This window comes from Filicampus tigris, chromosome 15, assembly GCF_054856515.1.
Source record: "Filicampus tigris isolate MCC_2025a chromosome 15, RoL_Ftig_1.0, whole genome shotgun sequence".
In the NCBI taxonomy this organism is placed as follows: Eukaryota; Metazoa; Chordata; class Actinopteri; order Syngnathiformes; family Syngnathidae; genus Filicampus; species Filicampus tigris.
The window spans coordinates 9,572,358-9,596,292 of NC_141231.1; the positions used below are offsets into that span (position 1 = coordinate 9,572,358).

Genomic DNA, 23,935 nt, shown 5'->3' on the forward strand with positions numbered 1-23,935 from the left:
GCATGAAACGGCCTTGTCCTTACACAATATGTACAAACACACAAACATGTAAACACTTAAGACTTCACATTTTACATGCATCACACGCATACTGTACGTATGAACACACACGCGCACCAGAAGGCAAGCTCCCAAACCGCAACATCTTGAGTGTTAAGCCGTATGTCATTTCATTTCATCACATACTTCACATTAGTCCACTTTGCTACGATACCACAGAATAAACACGCAGCGCCCCACAAAAAAAAATGGCTACAGTTTTATTTTTACACATGTGAAATAAACACACGGGAGAGTTAGCGGCGCCCCGCGGAAAATCACTCCTAGGCCGCCCTGGCCAGATCACTGCAAAAGAGAGATGCTGAGAGATGCTACCTAGCTTAAAAAAAAAAAAAAAAAAAACATGAACTGAGGACTACAGTATAACACTGCTTAATCTCACGCAAGTATCAAGAGGAGCAATTCACATACCATGCAAAGATGCTCATAAATATGCATATTCAAAAAAAAAAAAAAACAGTTAAGATATTAGTACAGGTTTGTGTAGCCTGCAGCTTTACTTCCCGTACATTCTTGTGATGTACAGTACAGTAAATACTCTTCACTTTCCCAGCCCTTGTTGATACTGGTCCATCTTTCAGAATGTAAAAGCTACAAAAAGCTAAACGCTTAATCTTTAAGTCTTGTACAATGCTGTCTGGTGATGTCGTGTACGGCACACTTTCAGACCCCGACATCTCATGCGACTTATTTTCCCATAAACTTCGGTCAAATTCCTAACTATACAACCTCAAGGGCATTCAACATGCCACTGTACATCATTGCTGAATAGATGATGATAGAAGGGAGTCCAAAGTAGTGTGGCCCATTTAAACATGGCTGCCCCAGCAGAACATTACTTAAATTGACAGAAAATCTTAAATAGAGCCACATTTAAAAGAAAAAGTAATAGCTGAGAAACAACAGTCTTCCGGATGTCACGTGACTGATTTCCGCATGCGTTTGTTTCCGCGGCTATTCTGGCAAGATAATAGCAACATTAGCAGGCAAAGGATTTACAATGGCGAGCGGTGATAAAATTATCGCTTATAAGTCAATATTTCGTCCAAGTGAATTCACATCTCACCCACGTCCTAGATGAAAGGACATAATGGGATACATGTGCAGGCCTATTACTAGGGCTTGGATTCGCACCCAAAATCCACATTTGCTAGTCTGACTGACATTAGCGAGCAAATGACAGGATCAACTCAAACTGTTTACTCAGTGTACTTTTGCCCAAATACATGTCAAAGTCCAACAAATGAAAAATCGAATGTGATCAAAATGGCAAATGGGGTGCATTTACTGTGTGTAGAGCTTTATCTTCATCATGCAAAGAAGCCATATTCATTTATCTCATTCAAACATATCGGAGTGTAGCCTACACCCTCGCATCGAATCAACCCACAGAAAGGTTTTCCTTTTACCTTAAAACGACTTCCTTTAAGCTCTGATCCAGTGTCGTACCCTGTCCAATGGCGGACTGGATTTTTCTCTTTGGTCCAATTTTAAATCCATCTACAGTATGTTGTGTTGAATTCACCTCATCCTAGCTAGCACTAAGCTAGTTTGTTTGTTAGCTAGTTTCTCAGTTTGTGTGTTAGCTAGTTTCTCAGTTTGTGTGTATGTTTGCAAACTACCTTCCATTTGTTGCTCGGATGGCGTTAGCCGGCCAACAGGTGCGCAACTACTCTTAACAAGATGGAGTTCATTCATCTATTTAGCACAGCTGGTGTGATTGTTTTAACTCTATTATTAAAGCACCAACTGGATAAAAACAGGTTACAAATAGTTTGAATCAAGTTTTCCCGCCGCAGACGAGATCTGGTAGGACGCTGCCATTTTCAAGCGCGTAGACGAAGACGTCACTACACATTTACGTCAAGACAGTATGCACAGACTGGATGCAGCCTGGTTATTCTGATTGAACTGTTTACATGACGTTTGTTCATAGAGGCTCAAGGAATATAGCACCGCTGTGCCTTTTTATTCCGACTGAGGTGTTTCTACGCAGCATTTTCATTCCATTTGGTCATTCAGTTTCATTCTAATCTGAATAAAAGGCCCCATGTAAACATGGCTAAAACATTTTTTAAACCCAAACTTAAGTAGTTTGGCGTTTGCATCGTTCATTGCGCATGAAGACGTGAGAATTGTGATCGGAAAACTCGGGCTGCTTCACCATGCTTCGAATATCTAACAGCTCCAGGCCGAGAAGATCGCCATGCTGGAGCAAGCTCTCCCCTAATCACTTGTCCTGGCTATGTGTGATTTCTCTTTCCCAAGCTCAAGGGGGGCATTAGGGAGACCCGTTTTGAAGACGTGGACGACATCAAGATGGATGTGAAAACACTGACGTGAGGATCACGGATGAATCCTCTCGGGAGTGCAATGTGCATATGAAGGCATGGCAAAGACAGTGTGTTAGAGTCCAGAGGGGGTTATTTGAAGGGAAAAACGTTGGATTCGAAATATATCTTACTGTATGTGACAGCAGGACTAAAACCTCAACCAATCTCATGTATTTGAAGTGACAAAAGTGATGGCTCACCTGACACAAACCCATCGAGTGAAAATGCAATAAAGTTCAATAAAAGCATGAGCGGATTTTATGAACCTTATAAGCATTAGCGTGAAATTATCACAGCATTAAGACATGAGCCATGTTTTTTTTTTTTTTTGGCAAGGCTGTGTGGGAAGCCTTCATTAACGTGTGACCGAGCGTAGCTGCTGTGCAGCATACGAGTGCCCTCCTGCTCCGTCTTGTTTTTAACCAGCCAACCAACCACCCGACGCACGCAGTCGCCAATGTGGGCTCGGTGTTTTCTTAAGCGAAGCATTCAAAGGTGTTTGGCGAAACTGTAGCGCGATAGAGCGTCTGCCGAGCGTGTCTGCCTGGAATGCAAAACACGAGTCGTGGTTGTCACTCAGTCACCAGTGCAGGTTACCATAGTGGCACTGTTTGGGTGTGAGATTCTACTGTGTAAAAAGAGTACAGGTGCAACGATTATATCATCAGATCAAAATAATAACATTGCCCAAAAGCAAATGTATTTTTGACATGATTGAAAAAATGTCTTCTTTTCTCTAGCACATCAGGTTTTTGAGATATTTTCATTTTTTGTTTTTAATTTTGACCTATAAAAGCTTGCGCAATACGTTGTAATTTATAACCAACACGTATCGGGGGAAAAAAAATCCACCTGCTGCTGAACCTACCCCTTAATCCATAATTATACTACATCCTATATCATTTTTAAAAACTGATGTGGTAGAGTAAAAACAAGGGGAGTTTCGCAATTGACACAAAAAATTCATCCGGAAAGGCTTACTTGCATCTCTGATTTAAAAAAGATTAAAACAAATCAAACCAATCAACCTTTTTTGCCTTTTTTGTCAAGTCTTTGTGAGTAAAGAGATGGAAATTACTCTGCTTTTCTTCTTTTTCTTTTTTTTTTTTAAACCAATTCATTGACAAAAACTGTGACAAGGAAAATGATGACATTACATTTTGGACCAAGTTTGCACATCCATTTGTGGTCCGAAAACCCAATCCAGCCCAATTCTATCACGATTCCATAATTTTCAAACATCCGTGTTCATTTGACCACGCTCCTGAATAAAACAATTGTACCTCAAAATCAACTTTCCTCATTAGAATAAATGGAAATAGCAGTACAGATGTCCTCAAATTACAACGTACGCAACCTGCGACGTCTCGACTTTACGACACCCGTGCCGCCTCCTCCATTTTGTCCCCAGCACCATAATGGCTACGTTTACATGCAGTTAATATTCGGCTTAAGGTCAAAATTCCAATTGCTGAAACATTCTGAATAACCCGTTTACATGATTGAGCGGATATCGCAAATATTTTCATTTTGAATAAGATGTCTGTAACACGTTCCCAAAAAACGGGCACAAGCGCAACACAGGGCTGGGAAAAAATGTGCAACCCTCAAAAAACACCTGTTGGGAACATCCCACGGATGATTTGGTTAATTGGAAACAGGCATGTGCCATGATTGGGAAGAAAAGGAGCATCCCCGAAAGGCTCAATCATTCATAAGCAAGAATAGAAGGAGCACCTGTTTTGCTGAGTTTAGTCATGTGACATTCGCAAGTGATCATTACCTGAGCAACTGTGATTTCATATCCAGTCGACAGCAAGTGGCAAAAAGGCCGCCCCCTGAAGCAATAACACCATAAAAATTCTCCCAAAAAGACTGATAAACATTCAATACATGGAAAGTGGTAATTCTCTGGAACAGGACTCCAGCCACCTCATCCGAGCTTGAACCATATAGTTTAACAGACTTGAAAGATGCAGAAATAAATAAAACCTTGCATAATATAACCATGTCTGCTACATTTCAGCCATCCTCCTCCTCGTCTTTTCCACGTGAGTGGGGGGATTGTTGTTGCAGGAGTGGCAGTTGTGGCCGGTGGGTGCGTTTTGACGCATAAAGCAACAACTTGCATGGCGGTTCAAAGCCAAATGCGAGGGGACATGAAAGTAGCACTCAGTACAAGATCACAGGGAGAAATGGCAAGGACTGTAAACATAAAACACGCCTCCATTTTAGGGTCCATCTCAAGTGTACCCACATTGGGGGCTCTTAACGTTATGGATGCTGAAAGATGAGCTGCCCGTTTCAACTCTATCCATTTGCAGAAAATTTAAGACATCTGCCACCCTGCACTGTTTGGTGCACATCACCAATCCAAACATTCATTTAATTGCGTCCACTGTGACAGGAGACATCGGGAATATTGACAGGCGTGTTACAAAGCAGCCAGGTCGTTTGAGTATTTTAGCGTGTCCAGCTCCCAGGCGGGCTGTTGCTTTGTGAAAGCCCCGTATTGTATTTCTTTCCTGTGCCAGAGCGCGTTTCCTGTGGCGTTGCCGTGTCAAACAACGATGACCCGCCGCTTCCTGCAAGTCGCATGGAGGCGAGGCCCTGCCACGAGCCCCGGGGGCCTCTTGGCCAGCCACCGAACATGCTCAGAGACCCCCCTGCGTCCCACCTCTCCCTCCCCGCGCTTTCAACTTAAGTCATACCCCCAGCTTGCGTCTACCGCATCTCACTTTTCGCCCGCTTCCCCTTTTTACTTGGATGTTGATCACTCATACAAGCATCCCCCGCCCCCCCTCGCCCTTTTTACCTCCTCCACTGCGCCTTGCCCCCTTCTGCTCTGTGCTTCCCTCTAATCCACACCTCCTTTCCTCTTTGGATTCACTCTTCCCTTCCCCCCTTTCTCCCTCTCCGTTCAGGTCAGAAGAGGTTCTGTCAGACATTTCCCGTGCACGCCGTTGATCCAGACCACACCTTGGAAGGGGGATTTCTTCTTCAGTCACGTGGAGTCTTAAGTCAAACGCCCCTAACTGGGTGGTAGGAATCAATCAATTGTTTGGAATTGGTTGCTGAGACGTTTAATCTTGAAGGAACTGTTAAAACACATAGAGCATCGCTTGGCATCATTTCTCTACTCAATATGACACTGGCACTGAAACAGAAGTTCAGAACCTTCAGATTCTCCCAACCCACCCATCCATCAATTTTCTGGAGTGCTTGTTCTCATTAGGGTCATGGGTGAGGTGGAGCCTATCCTAGCTGACTTTGGGTAACACGCTGGTATGGACTGACCGCCAACCATGTTTTAAATTTTCCTTCCACCAACACAAATGAATCAAATGTCAGCTCATCAGCAAGCTGTGCAGAACCTTGATAACGATCCGGATCATTTGTGTGTTGGAGGAAGGAGGCATCTAGAATATGCAGGATAAGGGGCCCTCGAGTACCAGAGTTGGTGACCCCTGATTTAGAGTATTCAATTAACCTGGGAGAACACGTTAACTGAATATTTGAAGCAAATGTGCTAACCAGTACTGCACGGCGCTGCCCTTGCGTTATTTCGAATGGAAGAAATTCTTTCCAAATGCAAAAGGTCAACCGGAGTTCCAAAATGGATTGTGCTCCACTTTATCTGGAAATTTAGGGTTTGTATTAATATAAGGTGTCATTCGAAAAAAACTTCAATATTTACAAAGCAACAAGTATCTGGGTGTTTATTTTGATCTTCTGATGGACTATTGCTGCGTTAGTGCTGAGCCTTGAGCAGTCTGCTTTAAAGAGACATCTCCAAGTAAACACCTGTGAGCCTTGTGTGTTGAGCTGCCAATTGGCGGATTGCTATTGTTCCCTGTAGAAATCAAGAACATGGCAGAGGTTAAAGACTTAACCTAACTGATGACTACTAGCTTACGAAAGACCTCCCTTAGAACTGAAACTTGGAGAGGGTAAAAAAAAAAAAATTAAAAATCCAGTTTTGCTCACATCTGTTCGTCGGGACAGCGAGACTTTCAATTGGCTTCTCTTCCCGTCCCATTTGGAGGTCACTGCGTACTCGCGTGTCTGTGCACGTGAGCTCGCGACACAAACACGCTTTCTGCGCATCTCCTAAGTGCTCCTTTTGACACTGCGTCCCGTCCGGGTCAGGCAGCAGGAAGCGCGCTGGGAGAAAAGAAGGAAGCAGAAGCAGCTCTCTGTGGCTGCAGGTAGTCACCTCAAGGCTTGACCTTCAACCCGGCCCTCAATCAGGCTGACAGCACATGCTTGGACAAAGTGCAGATGTGCATAAACAGTGACGCGCAACCACCCATAAGCGGCTTTGAGACAAAAAGAAAAGAAAAAAAAAACCTCTTAATTTATTTCTTTATTATGTGACAACAATGTTCACTCGTGACATTTACAGAAGGGGACAGGAAAGCTGTATGAATCATGCAACCTTCCGCTCATCAAAATATATTTTATGAAGACAGTGATGCTCTGCGCAAAAGCAACTTTTTGGACCAAAATGCTGGTATCAGCACATTTCACAGTCCTGGCTGCTTTTGTCCAGAGCCTGTCACCTCACCAGGTCCAAAAGAACAACCTGCTGCCATATTTAGAAGGCTCTAGTTTACCCTCGATGGTCGGGTTGGGCTCGGGGCGCGGGCGAGAGTGGTAGGGGTTCTCAGGTAGGGGTCTCGAGGTTGAAACCTTGGTCACCTAGAAAATAAAGAAAGCACACCATCAACTGGTTTAAACGGCCAACATTTGCGCTCATTCAAATGCCTAAACCGCGGGCCTCTGAGGACCTAAAAACGTTAAAGTTGCCCTTTCAGAAAACGTTGACCACCTCTACATCATAAAGACATAACGAGAATGGTACTGAGCAGTTTTACCAAGACTGAAAAGTGCGTGATACTTATTCTTGGCATCCTGGCGTAACCCAAACATATTTTTTCAAGAATATGTTCTATGCAGACCCACTAGTGAAAACAAGGCATTTTGATTAATATTGGGTTTGTGGAATATGAGTTAAGCAGCAAAATCTACTTGTTTTTAGTCGTCTCAGCGGGCCCACCACTTTTGTCGACTGAAAATGACATCAAAGTTGCTCAGGGCTCCGATAACGACCAATCATGGCCAGCTTCAGAAAACAGGTGATTGGTCGCTACCTGAGCCCTGAATAGTTGTGATGTCATTTTTAGTCAACAGAAGTGACAAAATGGCCGCCCCCTGAGATGGCTAAAAAAGGGGGGGGATTTTCCTATATTCCATGAACTCAACATTAATCAAAATGCCCTGTTCCAACTAGTGGGCCTGCATAGAACACATTCATGAAAAAAATATGTTTGGGTTCCCTTCCCCTTTAAAGGAGGCCTTAGTTGACACATTATACAATTATGGCGTTATGGCAAACGAAATGTATTTGTTCTCACTACCACAATTCGGTATTTCTATGTCAAGTTTCTGAACAACTGCTGAAAGTGAGCCAGGAGCGTCACAGTAATCACAAGTTAGCTGTCTGTCCACCTCAGCTCCGTTAAGAGGTGAGAACAATAGCTGACTGACAAGGGAAAAGTTTGAGTGGAGAGAGGTGGGGAAAAAGGCATGATTTGTGAAATGTACAGTTAGGTACTTGCAATCAGAGGCTCCTCTAATCAACACAAACGGGAGCCATCAAACGGAAGCGCTCGCTAACGAGGCTCACCTTCGACAGATCTCCCAACTCAGGTCGCTCCCAACCCAGCTTGTCAAGGACGCAGTTGTCGAAGGCTTGCTGTTGCTTGCGGCAACGGCGCAGCTCGGTCAAATTGGAATAGTCCAGACAGGTCCAGTACTCAGTGAATGACTCTGCGCAGTTCCCTTTGATTTGCCTGACAGGGACAATTGAACAACATTGGAAAATAGGTGTCAACTCTCACTGAACTAGTGGCGAAAACAGATGATTACACTCATTGACAAAACATAAATCAATGACTGTTTACCAGCGCTCCATTTTGAATTGATCTGTCCAACTAATCAGAACATGGGAGGCTTTTAGATGCTTTATGCCCACTTGCTCAGTGAAACCAACAACATTTGGGGGATTTACAGTCATCTTACTAGTTTTCTGATAGGGCTGAACATTTTATCAAATTAAAATTAATATCGCAAAGTAGTAGAATGCAATTTTCAAATCGCAAAGGCTGTAATTTGCAATTTCAGTTGCTCTGTAGGAATACAGTATTAATTTTATTTATTCAGTGTCTAGATAAATTCAGTGCCTATGAAGTGCAGTCCATATGTTGACATCATTGTTTCACGAAACATAAAACATTAAGTGAAGCCAAATTTGCTTGCATTATTGTTGTAATCGGATTTATGTGACTTACTTATATGACTTGAGTTGCCGTAGTGAACGCTAAAAAGTCTGCAGGTCAAAGTGTTTAGTAAGTTGACAATTCTAACTGAACTAGATAAATAAACTATGTCATAATAACAATATAAAATAATGCACATATAATAAATCTGATATTGTTTGTTGTAATACAGATGCATTTATTGTTTGTGTTTGTTAAAAAAAAAAACACGGGAAGAGGGCAGTGAAAATAAATCACTTATTTAATCACAATCTCATTATTAGAGGTGGGGGTTGCAATTAGATTTCTTTTAAAAATGGTTCTGCCCTACTTTCTGGCAGCGTTTTTGGTCATTACACATTCTTATGTGACCAAACAGGCAAACGGTGGGGAGAAGCGCCGAAGGAAAAATGTTTTAAAGAAAATAGCATAAAAAGGGGGGTTAAAGTGATTAGTTGTTTATAACTTAAATATTTTTTGCAAATGTAGTTAGTCCTGAATGTTTTTTTGAGGATGCTCATGTAGCCAAATAAGGTAACCAATATCATTTCTGATGGTGTCATTTAGCTGTATGAGAATCCTTACTAACGACTCTTGGCATTCTGCTGAGAGCTGTTTCCAATGACTACGAGAAATGGCTCTCAGTATAATGCTTTTATTTTATTTTAAAGTTTTTATCAAGACTTTGCAAGTTTAGATTTTTTGTTTTAATTGGCTTTCATGAGATGCAAGTGGTTATAACTAGCAAGAAATCTGCACAGCATCATATTTAAATGTTTGTTTGAAAATACATCTCTAACCAGCCATTTTCTCTTGAAGGTGACCAATTATTCGTTAAGAACTTAAGACTAGTCTCTAAGCGCAATCTTGTCTAGAATTTACTAGTATTAACGTGTTGTACCTGAAGAAGTTAAGTGCACACTCGTTGACTTTCCTCCCTTCTTCGAGACACTTGCGAGGGTCCTTTTCCTCCCAGCGGCAGAGCATGAACTCTTTGTTGGGTTTGTCACACTGGGAGCCATAGTGGTGAGCAGCCGCCTTCAGCACCGCAGATGACACATTGATCTGGTCGGGCGTACAAAATTTCACACTTACAATAATATTCAATTAACCTTACATGTATGTTGTCAGAACGTGTGAGGAGGCCTGAGAAGACCCACACAAGTAAGGCAAGACTGTAGACGGGATTCGAACTATTAGCAGTATTGTGAGGCATACGTACTAACCACTATAACACAGTGTTGCCCTGATGCAGCAACTAATCTTACTTAATTTTTTTACTGAAAGTAGCCATTGCAATATACTGCTCCAGTGAAAGGTTTGGACACTCACGTTCAATAGCACGAGGAAGCGTCTGAACTTGTAACGTTTATACGATAAAGCCGTTACTCAGAATTCATAATCAGAAAAACATTTTAAAATATCCGCCAACAGAAACATTATATATTTTTAATTTAAAGAAACAAAAGAAAGACAGATGGATAGAAGGAGTGGTCTTTACAATCTGTGGTTTTAATTCAGCAATGTTTATTATTACGGTTGTTGTTTCCAATGGTGTATAAATGCACTGTATCATACTTACGAGCTGCTGCAAATAGTTTTCACCTTGTATATCAACACCAGTGGCGTCGAAACATTAGAAACTGCTATCGGTATGATACACTGCAGCTCAAGGCCACTGCAAACCACAACCACAATTAAACAAAAAACATCCATCCAGCATCTGAACCGCTTTCATGTGAAATGAATACATGTCTGACTATGTCCATCAAAATTTAACCGTATCTTGGTTGAGAGTTTGGTAACTGATGTTCAAGCGTCTAACACCAGACTTTCAAGGACAAGTTCTACGTGTCTTTTAACGTTGCTGATATTGACAGAAATGATCTATATAGCAGACAACTAAACAGATATTGTTGAGTGCTAATAATGCAGACGATTTAAATTAACTTTACTGTTGTTGTGCTGTTTACTGTGCAAACAGATAGCTCAGACGTCGCTCACATTAGCTTCAAGACAAAAAATCGTGCAATATGCTGCCTCAATGTCATGCGGCTGATACAATACAATACAATACAATACAATTTTGTAGATTCCGTAAAACGACAAACAGTTAGCGACCGGTGTTAGCGTGATAGCTAATACGCTAGCTTCTTAGATTGGGTATAATTTCAGGTTCATCACCGCTGCTCACCTCATCGACGTTCAGCTCCTGCAAACTAGGGACTTCCAGCGGCATGGCTGCATGCGTGTGTAACAAAGTACACGCGGAGAAACCGGAGAAGCGGGCAAAACTTTGAAGGTCTCCCTCGTCTGGCTCAGGACCAGCGACGAGGCCAGAGGAGAAGGTCAGTTTTCTCGTCAACTTGGAGGCGCGTGTGGATGACGTAAGACAAACGACACGACTAGAACACGCATGCGCACTGTTGATCTGCGTATTTAAAAAAAAAGTTTTTTCTGACTTTGATCGAACTCGCGAGTTTATGTACATTTTCTTAATAAAAATGTTTGAACAGCATAAAATATCACATTGCGATATGTTCATGAATCATTTGACAATACGGGATTTCTCCGTGTATCTGTTGCCATGGTAACATGGTCACGCTTTAAAACAGTTGAACGTTTGACCGTTACTTGCACGTCAATGCGACGATATTCATGTGTGGCTGTTTTTTGGGAGAGAACATTTCTACCTGTCATAGTAACCTGAGAGGGAAATAACTTCTGAGGAGACTGCTCATTGAAAGAGAAGATAAGAAAAAAATGGAGCTCACCGGAAGCAGTTATAAAGGGCCTACTCTAAATAGCAGGTAAGTACAAGCTGTATTAATTTCATCCGTTTAATAGCAATGACCAATGCGTGAATGCTGAAACTGTTATCATAGATAGCAGCAGATTTATTTTCTATTTTGTTTATATTAATTTATCCTCTATGTTTTATTTGTATATTTTTCAATTATGTTTTCTATATCTACAAGTGATGCATGCATTGTTGTTCCTGGACATACAGTGCATACCCTTTATCAGCAGGGGCTAGGGACCGAGCCTGAGGAATAATTGACACTCCCTTAAGGAGGAAATCGATATCGATACCACGTATCCTCGTAAGGGTCGCGGGGCGTTTCTGGAGCCTATCCCAGCTGTCTTCGGGCAGTAGGCATGGGACACCCTGAATTGGTTGCCAGCCAATCGCAGGGCACACAGAGACAAACATCCGCACTCGCAATCACACCTAGGGGCAATTTAGAGTGTCCAATCGACCTACCGTGCATGTTTTTGGAATGTGGGAGGAAACCGGAGTACCCGGAGAAAACCCACGCAGGCACGGGGAGAACATGCAAACTCCACACAGGGAGGCCGGGGCCGGGATCGAACCCACGACCTCTGAACTGTGAGGCGGACGTGCTAACCAGTCGACCACCGTGCCGCCCCAGGAGGAAATCAACCCAAACAGTTTTTTTCTAAGAATATGTTCTATGCAGGCCCACTAGTTGAAACACGGCATTCTGATTTATATTGCTTTAGTGGAATATGAGTTAAGTAGCAAAATCCACCCCTTTTTAGCCATCTCAGGGGGCAGCCAGGTTGTCACTTCTGTTGACTGAAAATGACATCACAAATGCTCAGGTCTGCAATTCTGGTGTGTTGCAGCAGGGAGACATAGAAAACATGCAGGATACCGGCCCTCGAGGACCGGAATTGCACACCCCTAATCAATAGATTTCAGGATTCGTGCATAAATAATTCAGATTTATACATATGTATGCAGGGTATAAGAACATTGACATCATGGTGGTCTATTGTCTTCTCAGGATGGAAGGAGAAGGGGAGTACACCTTCCCGTCAGAGACTAAGTACATAGGGGAGATGAAAGATGGGATGTTCCATGGTGGAGGGGTGCTCCACTTTCCAAATGGAAGTAAATACGAGGCCACCTGGGAGAACGGCATTGCGACGCAGGTGTGTGGTTCTTTTGTGTTTGTATGCACACATCTAGTCTATCTGTTTCACATCGGTTATACTTAATATTACATCTGCTACATGTTATACTAATCACTCAGCATTCTTGTAGCGGCTATTAGGTTTCTCTGTGTCATACTTGACAAAGGTGCATTCTGTCCTGCTCACGTGCATTTACAGCAGCAATCATTGCAATTATTATCATCAATTCAGATGAGGGTCACTTCAAATGATAGTCACGGTGAACCGTGACTAAACTCAGCCAAGACTTCCCTGCACCTGCATTGATGCAACTACACTAAGCCCAAACGGCAACACATTGAACCTGGGATAAGCAATGCAGCTTTAGTCTGACCAAGGGCATTTTACATGAAAAAGATCAAAACAAAACTATTTAATGTTATTAATCACACAAATAAAAGTCCTCCCATAATGCAAATTTCAGCCTCTCAACAGTAACTACTCTCAGATTTCTGTCATTTGTATATGAATGTAAAATACATGAAATATTTTGCTTTAACCATAAAACAATTTAGGATATATCTAAATTCCATGCTAATTTTTAAATTATTCAAAATACATTTTATTACAATTTACCAATTATTTAATGAAGTACAGTATATGGTTTTACTCAAAATGAATATAAAATAAATAAAAGTGAGAAAATACATTTTAATTAACCAGTTTTAAAAAATGGCTGAATTAATGCAACACATATTACAAGACTTGTGATAGTATAAATGCTCAGTGGGACCAATTAATGAATGGAGTGGGCTCTGTGTGGACCGCAAGCCATACTTTGCCCACCCCTTGTACATGGAGCAACATATATCAAAAATTTGCTTGAATTTTCCTAGTCATGACTCTTAATTGGGTGGGCCACTTGTTGCTAGGCAGAGTTTATAGACTGGAAAAAAAGTATTTCCTGACTGTATATTTCTTTTACAACTAACCCTGTACTCTATATTGAATGTTAAATCCGATATACACCGCCACCTGTTGGATCTAGATGGGTCACTGCCCCTAAAACAGAGTCACCCCTCGATCTGACAAATGAGAATTGATCTGGGAAAGTCATCCAACTTTGCTCATGTCTTGCATTTAAGATTTCCAGCCTCCCAACAAAAGAAAATCTAATTAAATAAGATAACCATTGTAATCTCAATGAATTTGGATTGGGTACAAATGAATGCCATCAATTTAAGCAGTCCTATTTTCTCTGTTTTCCATGTAAAAACAGATGTAATGCATTTTTTTGATTGCATTGTTTATGTAGCAAAGTAGCTGTTTCTAATAAACAACATTCCCCAACAATGTTTTTTTTTTCTCTCTTACGAGTTATTGTCTCTTTCCACAAACATACAAACACACGCACACACATACTGTAGACATCAATTGTTTACCAGATGGCAAATGCCATTGTCCCCCATTAGAGTCGATCCGTGTGGATTGGAATATCCATCTCTGCCTCGAACCAAAAACAAGGATGGAAAAATGGACATTCCTGTGTGCTGCTTAAAGCATTTAAGAGTGACATTTGAAAAACAGCGGCTTAAATGTTTTCTTAAATTGTTTCTGGGTTAGCACGTAACCCCCAGGGTCTCAATTGTAACAGTTTTGGTTGGCACTAACAAATAGGCCCAGTGACTGCACTAAACAGTGCGGTTTTTCCACATTGTTTTGAAGAGATGTTGCTGTTTTTCCACGTCAAACGCAGATGTGCATCTCAAACAGTTTTATCAAATAAATGCTCATCTATAAGAAGTTTTCATTATTTGTCTTTCACCGCGATTTCTTGAACACAAAAACCAAAAGGGATCATTCACCTGTGCTGACGGGCTGCCGTACCAAGAGAAGGATTGGGATTACTGCAACGGCCAAGACAGACGCTTCTACACCGAGAGATGCCATGGCCTCCGACCAGCAGGTTCCCATTATTGTCATTTGATCAACCATTAAAATTGAGTGATGTCATGTTGTTTTTCGTGCGTATTTTTCATGAAGGTGAATCCCAGCTTACAGACCTGCATCCTCCACGTGTCATTCCTGAAGGCTGTTATGACTGTGGAGATGGTTTCTATGACCCCGCTACTCGAATTATCACTTCATATGATGGTGCTTTCCTCAGAAGGGCTGGTGAGACAAAAATGACACAAATAAAAGTGAAGTCAACCCAAACATATTTTTATCAAGAATATGTTCCCAGCAGGCCCACAAGTAGAAACATGGCATTCTGATTCATTTTGCGTTTATGGAGTATAAGTTAAGCAGCAAATGCACTCATTTTTAGCCATCTCTGGGGGCGGCCATTTTGTCTTTTGTCGACCAATCACAGCTGACCTGTTCTCTGAATCTGAGCAGTCATTGGTCGTTGTGAGCAGTTGTGATGTCATTTTCAATCGACAGAAGACAAAATGGCCGCCCCCAGAGATGGCTAAAAACGAGTGCATTAACTCTTATTCCACAAACGCAATATTGATCAGAATGCCCTATATCAACTAGTGGGCTTGCATAGAACATATTCTTGAAAAAAATATATTTGGGTTGACTTCTGCTTGAAGTCATTCATCTACTCAAATGCATGAAAGAACTTTTCTTGAAAACAATGTCAAACACTTAATTTTATCTGAAATTTTGCAGCAATGTAGTCAGTGTACGATAGCCGTATTATCTCTGCAGAGGAATGTTCTCAATTTAAACTTCCCCGACCCACAGATCTTGGTGACAAAAGATATCAGAAGTGCAGCGTGTTGGATAGGTGTCAGATGTGGCGTGGCGGGAAAGACAAATATTGTCAAAAGTGGAATGTGAGAAGTGAAAAATGTCAGAAGTGGGATGTGGCAATGATATCGGAAGAGGGGTGATGCGAAAGCTGAACAGTCACAGAGGTGTGATAGTGGAAGGACAAATTGTGTCAGAAGTGGAATAGTTGGACAGGTGAATTGTGTCAAGTGGACTTTTGGGACAGCTGAATAGTGTCAGAAGTGGTATGACGGGAACGACTGTTGAGAAGGAGTGCGGCCCTTGACAGCATCTTTTTATTTTCACGCACGATTCCTGCGTGTCACTATTAGGTAGAGTATAGCAGGCGCTGTACCAGAAGTTCAGTATATTTGGTCTCCTGAGAGTCAACTCCAAAAATGATCCGTCCACTCCAGTCGCATTGTCCTCGACACTTTTTTCAGCAGTGTCTTTTCTGAAGAGATTGCAAGTGTATTATACACACCCGCTTGTCTTGCCCAACAGTTTTTTTTTTTCTTTTTTTAGAAAAATGCTCCTGTATCCTGTATGGATTTATTTTCCAACCCGAGGAAGTGTAGGGGCATTTGTCAGAGTGCATGTAAACTTGGGATTTATTGCCTCATGGCTTCCCGTCCAGGATGCAATGAGGATGGGACACGGGGAAGAAAATCCCCTAATCCAATGAGGGAAACATCTCAACACAGTAAGGAAAGAGGAAGGAGTGGGTGCATGTTGCTGTTCTAACTGGTGGATGTAGGACAAGGTGCAACTCACCTACCGATACATTTACCCTACAAAACGGAATGAATTCGATGCTAGATCTGGCTAATCTTCACTCAATTTACAGACGCCTTGGCCTCCTTAGTTACCGTTGGCAACATGGGCAAACATTCTTGCCTGGCACAGTGCCAAGATGCAGAACAATAGGATCTTCAGACAATATTCCCCAAGAGGTCATGGATTATTTTTGGAGTCAACTCTCAGAGGAGACCACACGTACTGTACCAGGTGGGAGAAAGTCACATGTGCAAGTCATAAGTGAGTCTCGAGTTTTAACCGTCAAGTTCTAAGCAAGTCTCAAATGGCTCTGGCAAAAATCAAAAGTCAAGTCAAGCTATTATTTGGGCTGTTAACAAGTCACAAGTCAATTCATCCAATCTTAGCGGTACTCGCTTGTTTATAATTGTATCGGTGATGGTTCCCAATTAAATATGTAATAATTGACATGACACGTACTTTGACCAGCTAGTTGGGTGAACTCAAAATTTCAAGGCAACACACTTTCACGAAATTTTAAGTTTGTCAACAAAATATTTTAAGGTTTGCTGTTGTGAAACTTGGCTTTCCCACATTTCACAACAAAGAAATAAGAGTTTATTCATTCTTAATTATAGCATATAATTATAGTTGACTCTCATGAATACCTAGTCACAGACCTAGTTGACCTAGTTCAGTCGGTCAGAAGCTTTAGTCAAGCAGGTAGGATGACCACGAATAGGTCACACCAAGCCACGCAGCCGAATGAGATTACAGTTGCTGACTTTTCACTACACATCAATCAGTGTGACCCTTTATCAGGTTTTGAGGTTCCACACGCAATGTCTTGAAATGTACTTTTTAAAAAAATGATTGAACCACAAAAACATGGTGTGATTGTCAAGAAGAAGCAGATTCATATTTTGTGACGCAGTTGGCAATGATGATCGGCCAATTCCTTGACTGCCCCAGTGCATTTTAGCGACAGAGACTGCGTGCTTTACTTTCTAGCCACAAGTGCATAAGAAATTATAAATACAATTGAGTATGACTGTAAAAAAAAAATCATATACAGCAAATGTACTGTGTATTCTGATGCAGCCCTGATTTTTTTTTCCCCAAAAGAATTACAGATAAATAGTTTGGTTTAAACTGTGGTATTGTAAAGATAAATGCATAAATCTCATTTGCAAAAATCAATAACAAGTAAGATGGCCATCTGTGAAGCTGTGATACAATGGGATTGTTGTCAGAAGTCCATTGACTCTAGTTGACTGCGCTATTTTTGGATACTTTCAATTAATCAGGCAAACATTGTGATTTACTCCCAGAAGATAGAAGAAGGTACAGATTTGTGTCTGTAAATTAATTGTTATATTAATCCTGGTTAGGGACCCCTCTGAGCGCCAGCTCAAAGTCTCTGATTCTCTTGACGTAAATATGTGTGAATTGAAGTGCAAATTAGAGGTTTGGACCCTACTTTATTCTTGCCAACATGTCAAAGTGCCTTTTAACAGACCCCTCAGACCCCAAGACTACTCTGCAAATATGGTTTCAGAAACCTGGCAGGAAGCGCCGTTCAGCCAATTCTAACTGGTCCACTGACTCCGCACCTCCAAGAACACACTGCACTTATTAACTGATGAGTGGCTGGCAACAAGCAGCAAATATTTACATTGGTTGTTGGTGTTTGTCACTTGGCAGTGACCAGCAGCACTGACTTCAACTGGTGATGAAGTGCATGAAACCACTGAATTTAAATTAGTTGACAATTATAGTGAAAGATTGCCTGCATGCAGTTGTAGAACCAGATTAGTTTAAATTTTAATGAGTTAGTAGTGGGACGGTAGGACAGGCGAATGGTGTCGCAATCAGAATAGTGAGATGAACATCATATACTGCATATTAACTGATGTTCATGGTCATTTTGAACGACCATGATGTATGCCTTTATTGTTTTATCTTCCCTTTTTTAAGCTCTGAAACGAATGATGCATAGGCTGAGGCTAATTTGTAAACAGACGTCTACAGACTCTTTTGGCAACAAGTAGCAACATAGCAGGCAGCTGCAGGGCTACCATATTGTTTGGCGCACTTTCCTGTTTCTGGGATAAGCACTTCCCTTTGAAAGGCCTCCACTGTGAAAAACATTCCAGTGCCAACAAAAACACCTCTGGTGACTCAACCACAGGCCCTCCCTTTGTCCTAGTCGGGCTGAGGTGTTCCACGGACAGATAACATCAACCTGGGCCTTGAGAAGTGGAATATTTGAAACCCTGGCTGCGCAAACTGTACATCTGTGAACATGAAACACCATTTGGGTCTAATCCAAAGAGCGGTTGCGCATGGATGATTATTTTTAAGATGTGTATCAAACCAGATGCTGGTTTGTTGTGTGATTATATCATACGAGTGAATTGGGCACAGATGACTTGTACATGTACTGTTTCTTACCGTGTGTTAACGTTCAGTTTTCACAAAAAGATATGATGAGTTAAAAGGCAATGGTAGACATCTTTGTTTATTGCGAACTGAGTAAAATGATGTTTCTTTGGTTGAGGTTTCAGGTTAAAGCTAGTAATTGGATATAGGACGTTAATTCTAAATTGAGCAATTAAGAAGCCAATTTGAAAAAAATCTAAATGGAAGAAGTAATTTCAGTCCAAAATCAGACAATTCCAAGAAAATATTTTCCTTCATGTCCAAAATGTTCACATAACAATGACGATGAAATGCTAAGTATTGTGCTTTTTGAATAAAAATCAACAACAGGTCTTCATAACAGAAAATCACAGGTGAAACCAAAAGCCCAAAACAAGCACTGCCTAATATTTAAGCAATCAATCCAAAGGCAACACCTGAGCTACTAGAAACAACCATTAGTCACATGTTCCAATTATTTTGCTCACTTGAAAAGTGCATGGGTTCAAACCAACGGTGCTCTTTCCTGAGTTTTTGAACACATCTCGATGTAATTACCATGAAATAAAAGCTGGCGTTCTGAACTTTTGTCTCATAATGGTCTTTACGATCTGAAACCCAAATGTCTTCAGTATACGCAACAAAAACAAAGGAATCGACCTTTCCGCTCCAATACTTTTGCAGGGAACTGTATTACTCTCACTTTCAAACACAATCAAAACTATATCAGGAAATGCAACATGGAATGATTCCGTGATAGCTAGCAGGCATGGCATCCATTTTCTACGGCTCATCCTTGATGTCACAGGTGAGCCGGAGACTATGCACACTGACTTTGGGCAAAAGGTGGGGTACACCCTTGACCGGTCGCCAGCCGATCACATCATACATACGGTCACCCAGCCAATTCACTTTTGCCAATGTAGAGTCTTCAGTGAACCTAACATGTATGTTCTTGGGTAATGTGAGGCAGAAAAATGTTGTGAATATATTTACCAGCCACCTGTGTCCTCAATTTAAGCCAACTTAAATCGCCACCATCCAATCTGAAGAGCGCGCTATTACTGAGGATGTGAACAGGGGTCAATCTAATCATCATTAATGCAGGTTTTAGGGGTCTCCTCTTGACCCAGTGACGAGGTACATGTAGGCCACGATGATTACGTTTTATAGCCACAAAGACCGACGGAAACTGTTTGCAGCTGCTGATAAGTTCAATTGACCAAGCCCACCCCAAATCCCCCACAGTCTCCCTCCTGATCAGGTAGGAAGAAGATTGAGGGAGTTTTGTGCTTGAAGTGGCTGTTAGCGTTGACGCCCGTCGCTGCCAAATTACACACAATCAGTCGGCAACCGGGATCTGCCCCCCCCCACCCCGCTCCTCCCCGCAACCCGCGACAATGGAGCCCCCCCAAACTCCACGCGCGCTCCAACCTTTAGGGGTGAGGCCTGTGCGCTGCTCAAGTGCATGCAGCTGCGCGCGCTCCAGAGAAGGGTGACTTCCCCTGCAATTAGCTCCACATTTCACTCGTAACAATTGACGAACTGCAGTATTATCTGCTCCTCTGGCAATCCTCCTTTGGCAGAAAACAAAAAAAAAGGGAAAAAAAAGGGGCCGACCATTTTGTGAGGGGTTATTGTTTACGGGTGTCTGAAGAGGCTGTGAGAAGTTATTTTCTCCTAATTGTGAGGCTTATCTTGATTTGACAAAATTTACCAGCGACCTGAATGGCACTTCACTGCTCAAGCTGCCTTTTACACACAAAGTGACCTGCGTTTTTAATTCTGCGGCTCAGTCGCTATTATGCCTCCTTTCACACCGCGAGTGATTACGATTCAGTTTACAGGCCGATGGATATTTAAATGGTGGTCAAGCGGAAGACATTTTCAAGAGGCCCCGCCGTGCTTAATTTGGTGTACAGTGAACCCCCGCCCATTGCGGTGCATACGTTTCAGATACGCCCGCTATATGTTGAACTCCACGATATGTAGAGACCACATGAAAAAAAACCTGTCTTTTTTAAAATTGTTTTAAACCCCGCAAATGCTTTAAACACATTTAAATTCACTAAAACACATTTTTTTAAATACATTGTAAACATACAACATAATGGAATCAAAAATGCATAGAAATGTAACGAAAATATTGTACATATTGTAGCGTCTGTGTAATTTTGGTAGATTGGCGCATGTGTGCTCGGTGTAAAAATGGGCCAGGGCAAGTTTAGTCTACCGTGTTTGGGGCTGTGTTGCGCCTGTCTCGGCGTTCCGGCGCACTGAGTTGCCACGCCCCTGAGTCATCGGCCAATTTGGTAATAGAAGTCTGCTTTTGGTGTAAAAATGGGTGCGTCGTCATTTTCATGCCGGGGGAATGGTCTAGTTCAGCGTGTTTGTGAATTTGGTAGATGCACTGTGCTTCAATGGGCGTTCCTGCCGTACCCTCCAGCGCATCTCCAAATTTGGTTTCAAAAAAGTAGACTAAATTTTACACTAACTTAAAGGGGGTCTATTGTGCGGCATAGGTGGTGTAAAGCGATTTTGGTGTATGTGCCTTTAAGAAGCCTGGTGGGGGGGGGTTTGACATCGACTTGTGAGTGTCTGGGCATGAGCTGTGACAGACAGCAGCTTTGGCGCAAGTGTGTGTCATGTTTTGATTCTGTGCTGTGCTTCTTTTTCAGTTCCCTTAAGCCTGTATGTCACTGAGTGACGAAAAGTTTGCGAGTGTTTGCGCATGGCCCAAATGTTTTTTCATCAGGGTCCCTGGCTTCAAGGTTGCAAAAGGTTGCAAAGACGTTCGCCAGACATTTGCAAAGAGTTTTAACGGTCGCAAACAGTTTTCCTTGTGGCACATGATATAAATGTGTTCACAATTTGATGGATGCCTTATGCATGCCATGTCCTCGATAGAGCAAAACTGTGACTTGCTTATAATGTGAAAAGAACCGAATTTCCTGCAATTAAGCTTACATGGGAAAATCATTATCAAACCTGATTTATATCAGTGATCCAATCAGATGTGCAAAAATGTCCCCAGAAATACTACATCTCAAGTATACGTTTAATTAACGTAAATCCTATGTTTTATAAATTAAATATCAACTGTATTTAATGATTAAGAAAACCTTTTTTTTTTTTTTTTTCAAACAGATGACTCGGAACATGAGTGGATCGTGCGAACCTGTCGAGTAGCAGAGGATCCAATTCCTGACTTCTTCCTAGAAGAGGCTTCCTGTGTTTCTAGTGGGGAATAAAAATGAAAAAGATTCCCTTGTTGAGACATAATATTTCAGTAATAGTAAAGTTCATGTTTTGTTTGTTTTTTCTGGTTTTAAGTCTCTAAGTACAATAAATGAAACAATATATTGAAAACTGATGTGGTATATGTTATCATTACACTTGCCAGCCAATTAAAGAGGTTCAGTTTCTATTAACTGCTGCTACTGTGCTGAGCTAACACTATACAGCTGACGTAAATGACCATGGAATAAAACACACAAATTCGTAATTTTAGACTTAGCTATACAGTATATCAAATGAAAAGCCTTCTTGTCTCACTGACTAAACGTTGACTTTGACTTATAAGATGAAAAATGTGGAACCTCCAATTTAATTCAAACAAAACTTTGGAACTATAATCATCCTTTAATCCCCCAAAACGATGTATATGGCAATAACAAGCAAACATGGTAACGTTAGCTTACATTGTAGCTGTGCCTATTAGCTCTGGTTGCTGCTACAGTATTACACTCCACAGTCCACACTTTGCTGCAAGGCTTCGTTTTCTCTCTGGCCACAATCTCCTCTTGGAATGAATCTTGTCTGTGTTGAGTATTGTACACGCAGGTGTCTATCTCGCACTCCTTCATTGTTAGCATGTATGTAGTCCATTTAAGGAATGATGCATTTAATGGGACGTGTTTTTTGGAGACTGCCATAGTACTATTTTTGAAGAAAAGCTACTTCTATTTGTAATTTTATTTTTATTTTTATTTTATTTTTTTACTGATAATAACAACAATATTGTAAATAACCACTATGAGTATCTTTACAGTTGTAGAAAAGCAGTCCATGTTCCAAATAGGTTACAACAAGTCATAATTTTAATTGGTCACTTGTTGCTAGGCAGAATTCAATAAGAGCTTTTGTGCCCTATAGACATAAATGAAAAACTGGTTGTTGTTCTTGGCACATGTTCTGGGTTTGAGTGGCAAGGTACAGAGGGGATGGTTGCCAGCCTATCGGTGGAGGCGCATTTTCGCTCAGCGCAAAAATTGGCGCATCTTAATTTTCGTGTCGGGGCAAGTATAGTTTATCATGTTTGGAAATGTGGCAGACCATGTTGCACAATCACTTGGCGTTCTGGCCGACAAAGGGCATTTTCAATTACAGCCCCCGAACCCCCCCCCCCCCCCCCCCCGGCACACCTGACAATTTGGTGAAAGAAAGAAGACTAGACTTTAGACCAGGTGAAAGCAGGTCTAAGTTGTGGTGCAGGAGGTGTAACGTGATTTTGGTGGATTTGATCCACGTGCAGGCAGATTCTACGCCCCGCTGATAAATGTGGTGGATGTCAGATATCATTCATAAATATCAGCATGCAATGAACCCTCTGAATCACTGTAGATTAATCAATTGAATGCATTATTATTAATATTATTGTCACCTTTAATATATAAAAGCACACCATACCACGGCACAACTGCTGTGCATGGGGAGTGGGAGGTTGTGTTTACCTTTCTTCCATTTCCAATAGCCTATCTTTTTGAGTCTGGATTTTTTTTTGCAGTAACAGCAACCAAATAAAATTACAGAGAAGTCCGGATGCAAGTAACACATTTCGTGTGCCTCCCATTACCCCAAGATCAGCTCCTTGAAGAGAAACAAGGCAAGGCTAACCTCTAATTACAACAATTACATTCAGTGTAATGGTGAGTTGTGGTTCTAATAGATAGTTTTTTTGTGTCTATGCTAGTCTGCCAAAATATTGGATTAATGCAAAAATGCTCCATGATGAAAAAAAAAGACAGATGATTTAATTTTAGGTTTGTGTCTGATTTTGTTTGCTAGCCACTCGTAGTCATACAAGTCATAGAGAATGACCACAAAAGCCATCACATTCTATTTTATTGCATTTGTTTACACAAAACATTGATGATGCACAGTCTATCAAATAAACTTTTGTGTTTTCGTTTCATTGTTGTTGTTTTTTCATTTTATTTTACAAAAGTCAAACAAAAAGTGCTTTACAGGGATTTTTTTCATCTCAATAAATACAAGGACGTTGAGGTTCACGTTGGATCCGCTTCTTTACACGATGGCCGTGGCACTTAAGTACATGATGCA

General features: G+C 41.4%; 3 protein-coding genes across 4 annotated transcripts in view; 1 reads left to right on the top strand and 2 right to left on the bottom strand.

The window, feature by feature from the left end:
• LOC147135389 (keratin, type I cytoskeletal 18) overlaps positions 1–22,483 on the bottom strand; it is a 62,034-nt gene extending 39,551 nt beyond the window's left edge. The window contains exons 1-3 of one of the 2 annotated variants that reach the window (XM_086053007.1): positions 22,294–22,483; positions 21,771–21,829; positions 14,698–14,806 (exon numbers count right to left, since the gene is read on the bottom strand). The gene's annotated coding sequence lies outside the window, so the exon portion shown is untranslated. Of the gene's footprint in view, positions 1–14,499; positions 14,807–21,770; positions 21,830–22,293 lie in introns of both variants that reach the window. The other variant, XM_086053006.1, reaches the window with a different exon arrangement.
• ndufa8 (NADH:ubiquinone oxidoreductase subunit A8) lies at positions 6,742–11,109 on the bottom strand. Its single transcript, XM_086053008.1, has 4 exons — positions 10,908–11,109; positions 9,615–9,778; positions 8,083–8,248; positions 6,742–7,094 (listed from the first exon to the last, which is right to left on the bottom strand). The coding sequence occupies exons 1-4, from the start codon at positions 10,950–10,952 to the stop codon at positions 6,957–6,959; spliced, it is 513 nt and encodes a 170-aa protein (XP_085909134.1). The 5' UTR covers positions 10,953–11,109; the 3' UTR covers positions 6,742–6,956.
• On the top strand, positions 11,193–21,869 carry morn5 (MORN repeat containing 5). The gene is made up of 5 exons (XM_086053010.1): positions 11,193–11,523; positions 12,526–12,673; positions 14,489–14,600; positions 14,678–14,809; positions 21,740–21,869. The coding sequence occupies exons 1-5, from the start codon at positions 11,477–11,479 to the stop codon at positions 21,841–21,843; spliced, it is 543 nt and encodes a 180-aa protein (XP_085909136.1). The 5' UTR covers positions 11,193–11,476; the 3' UTR covers positions 21,844–21,869.
• Positions 22,484–23,935: the final 1,452 nt, after the last annotated feature.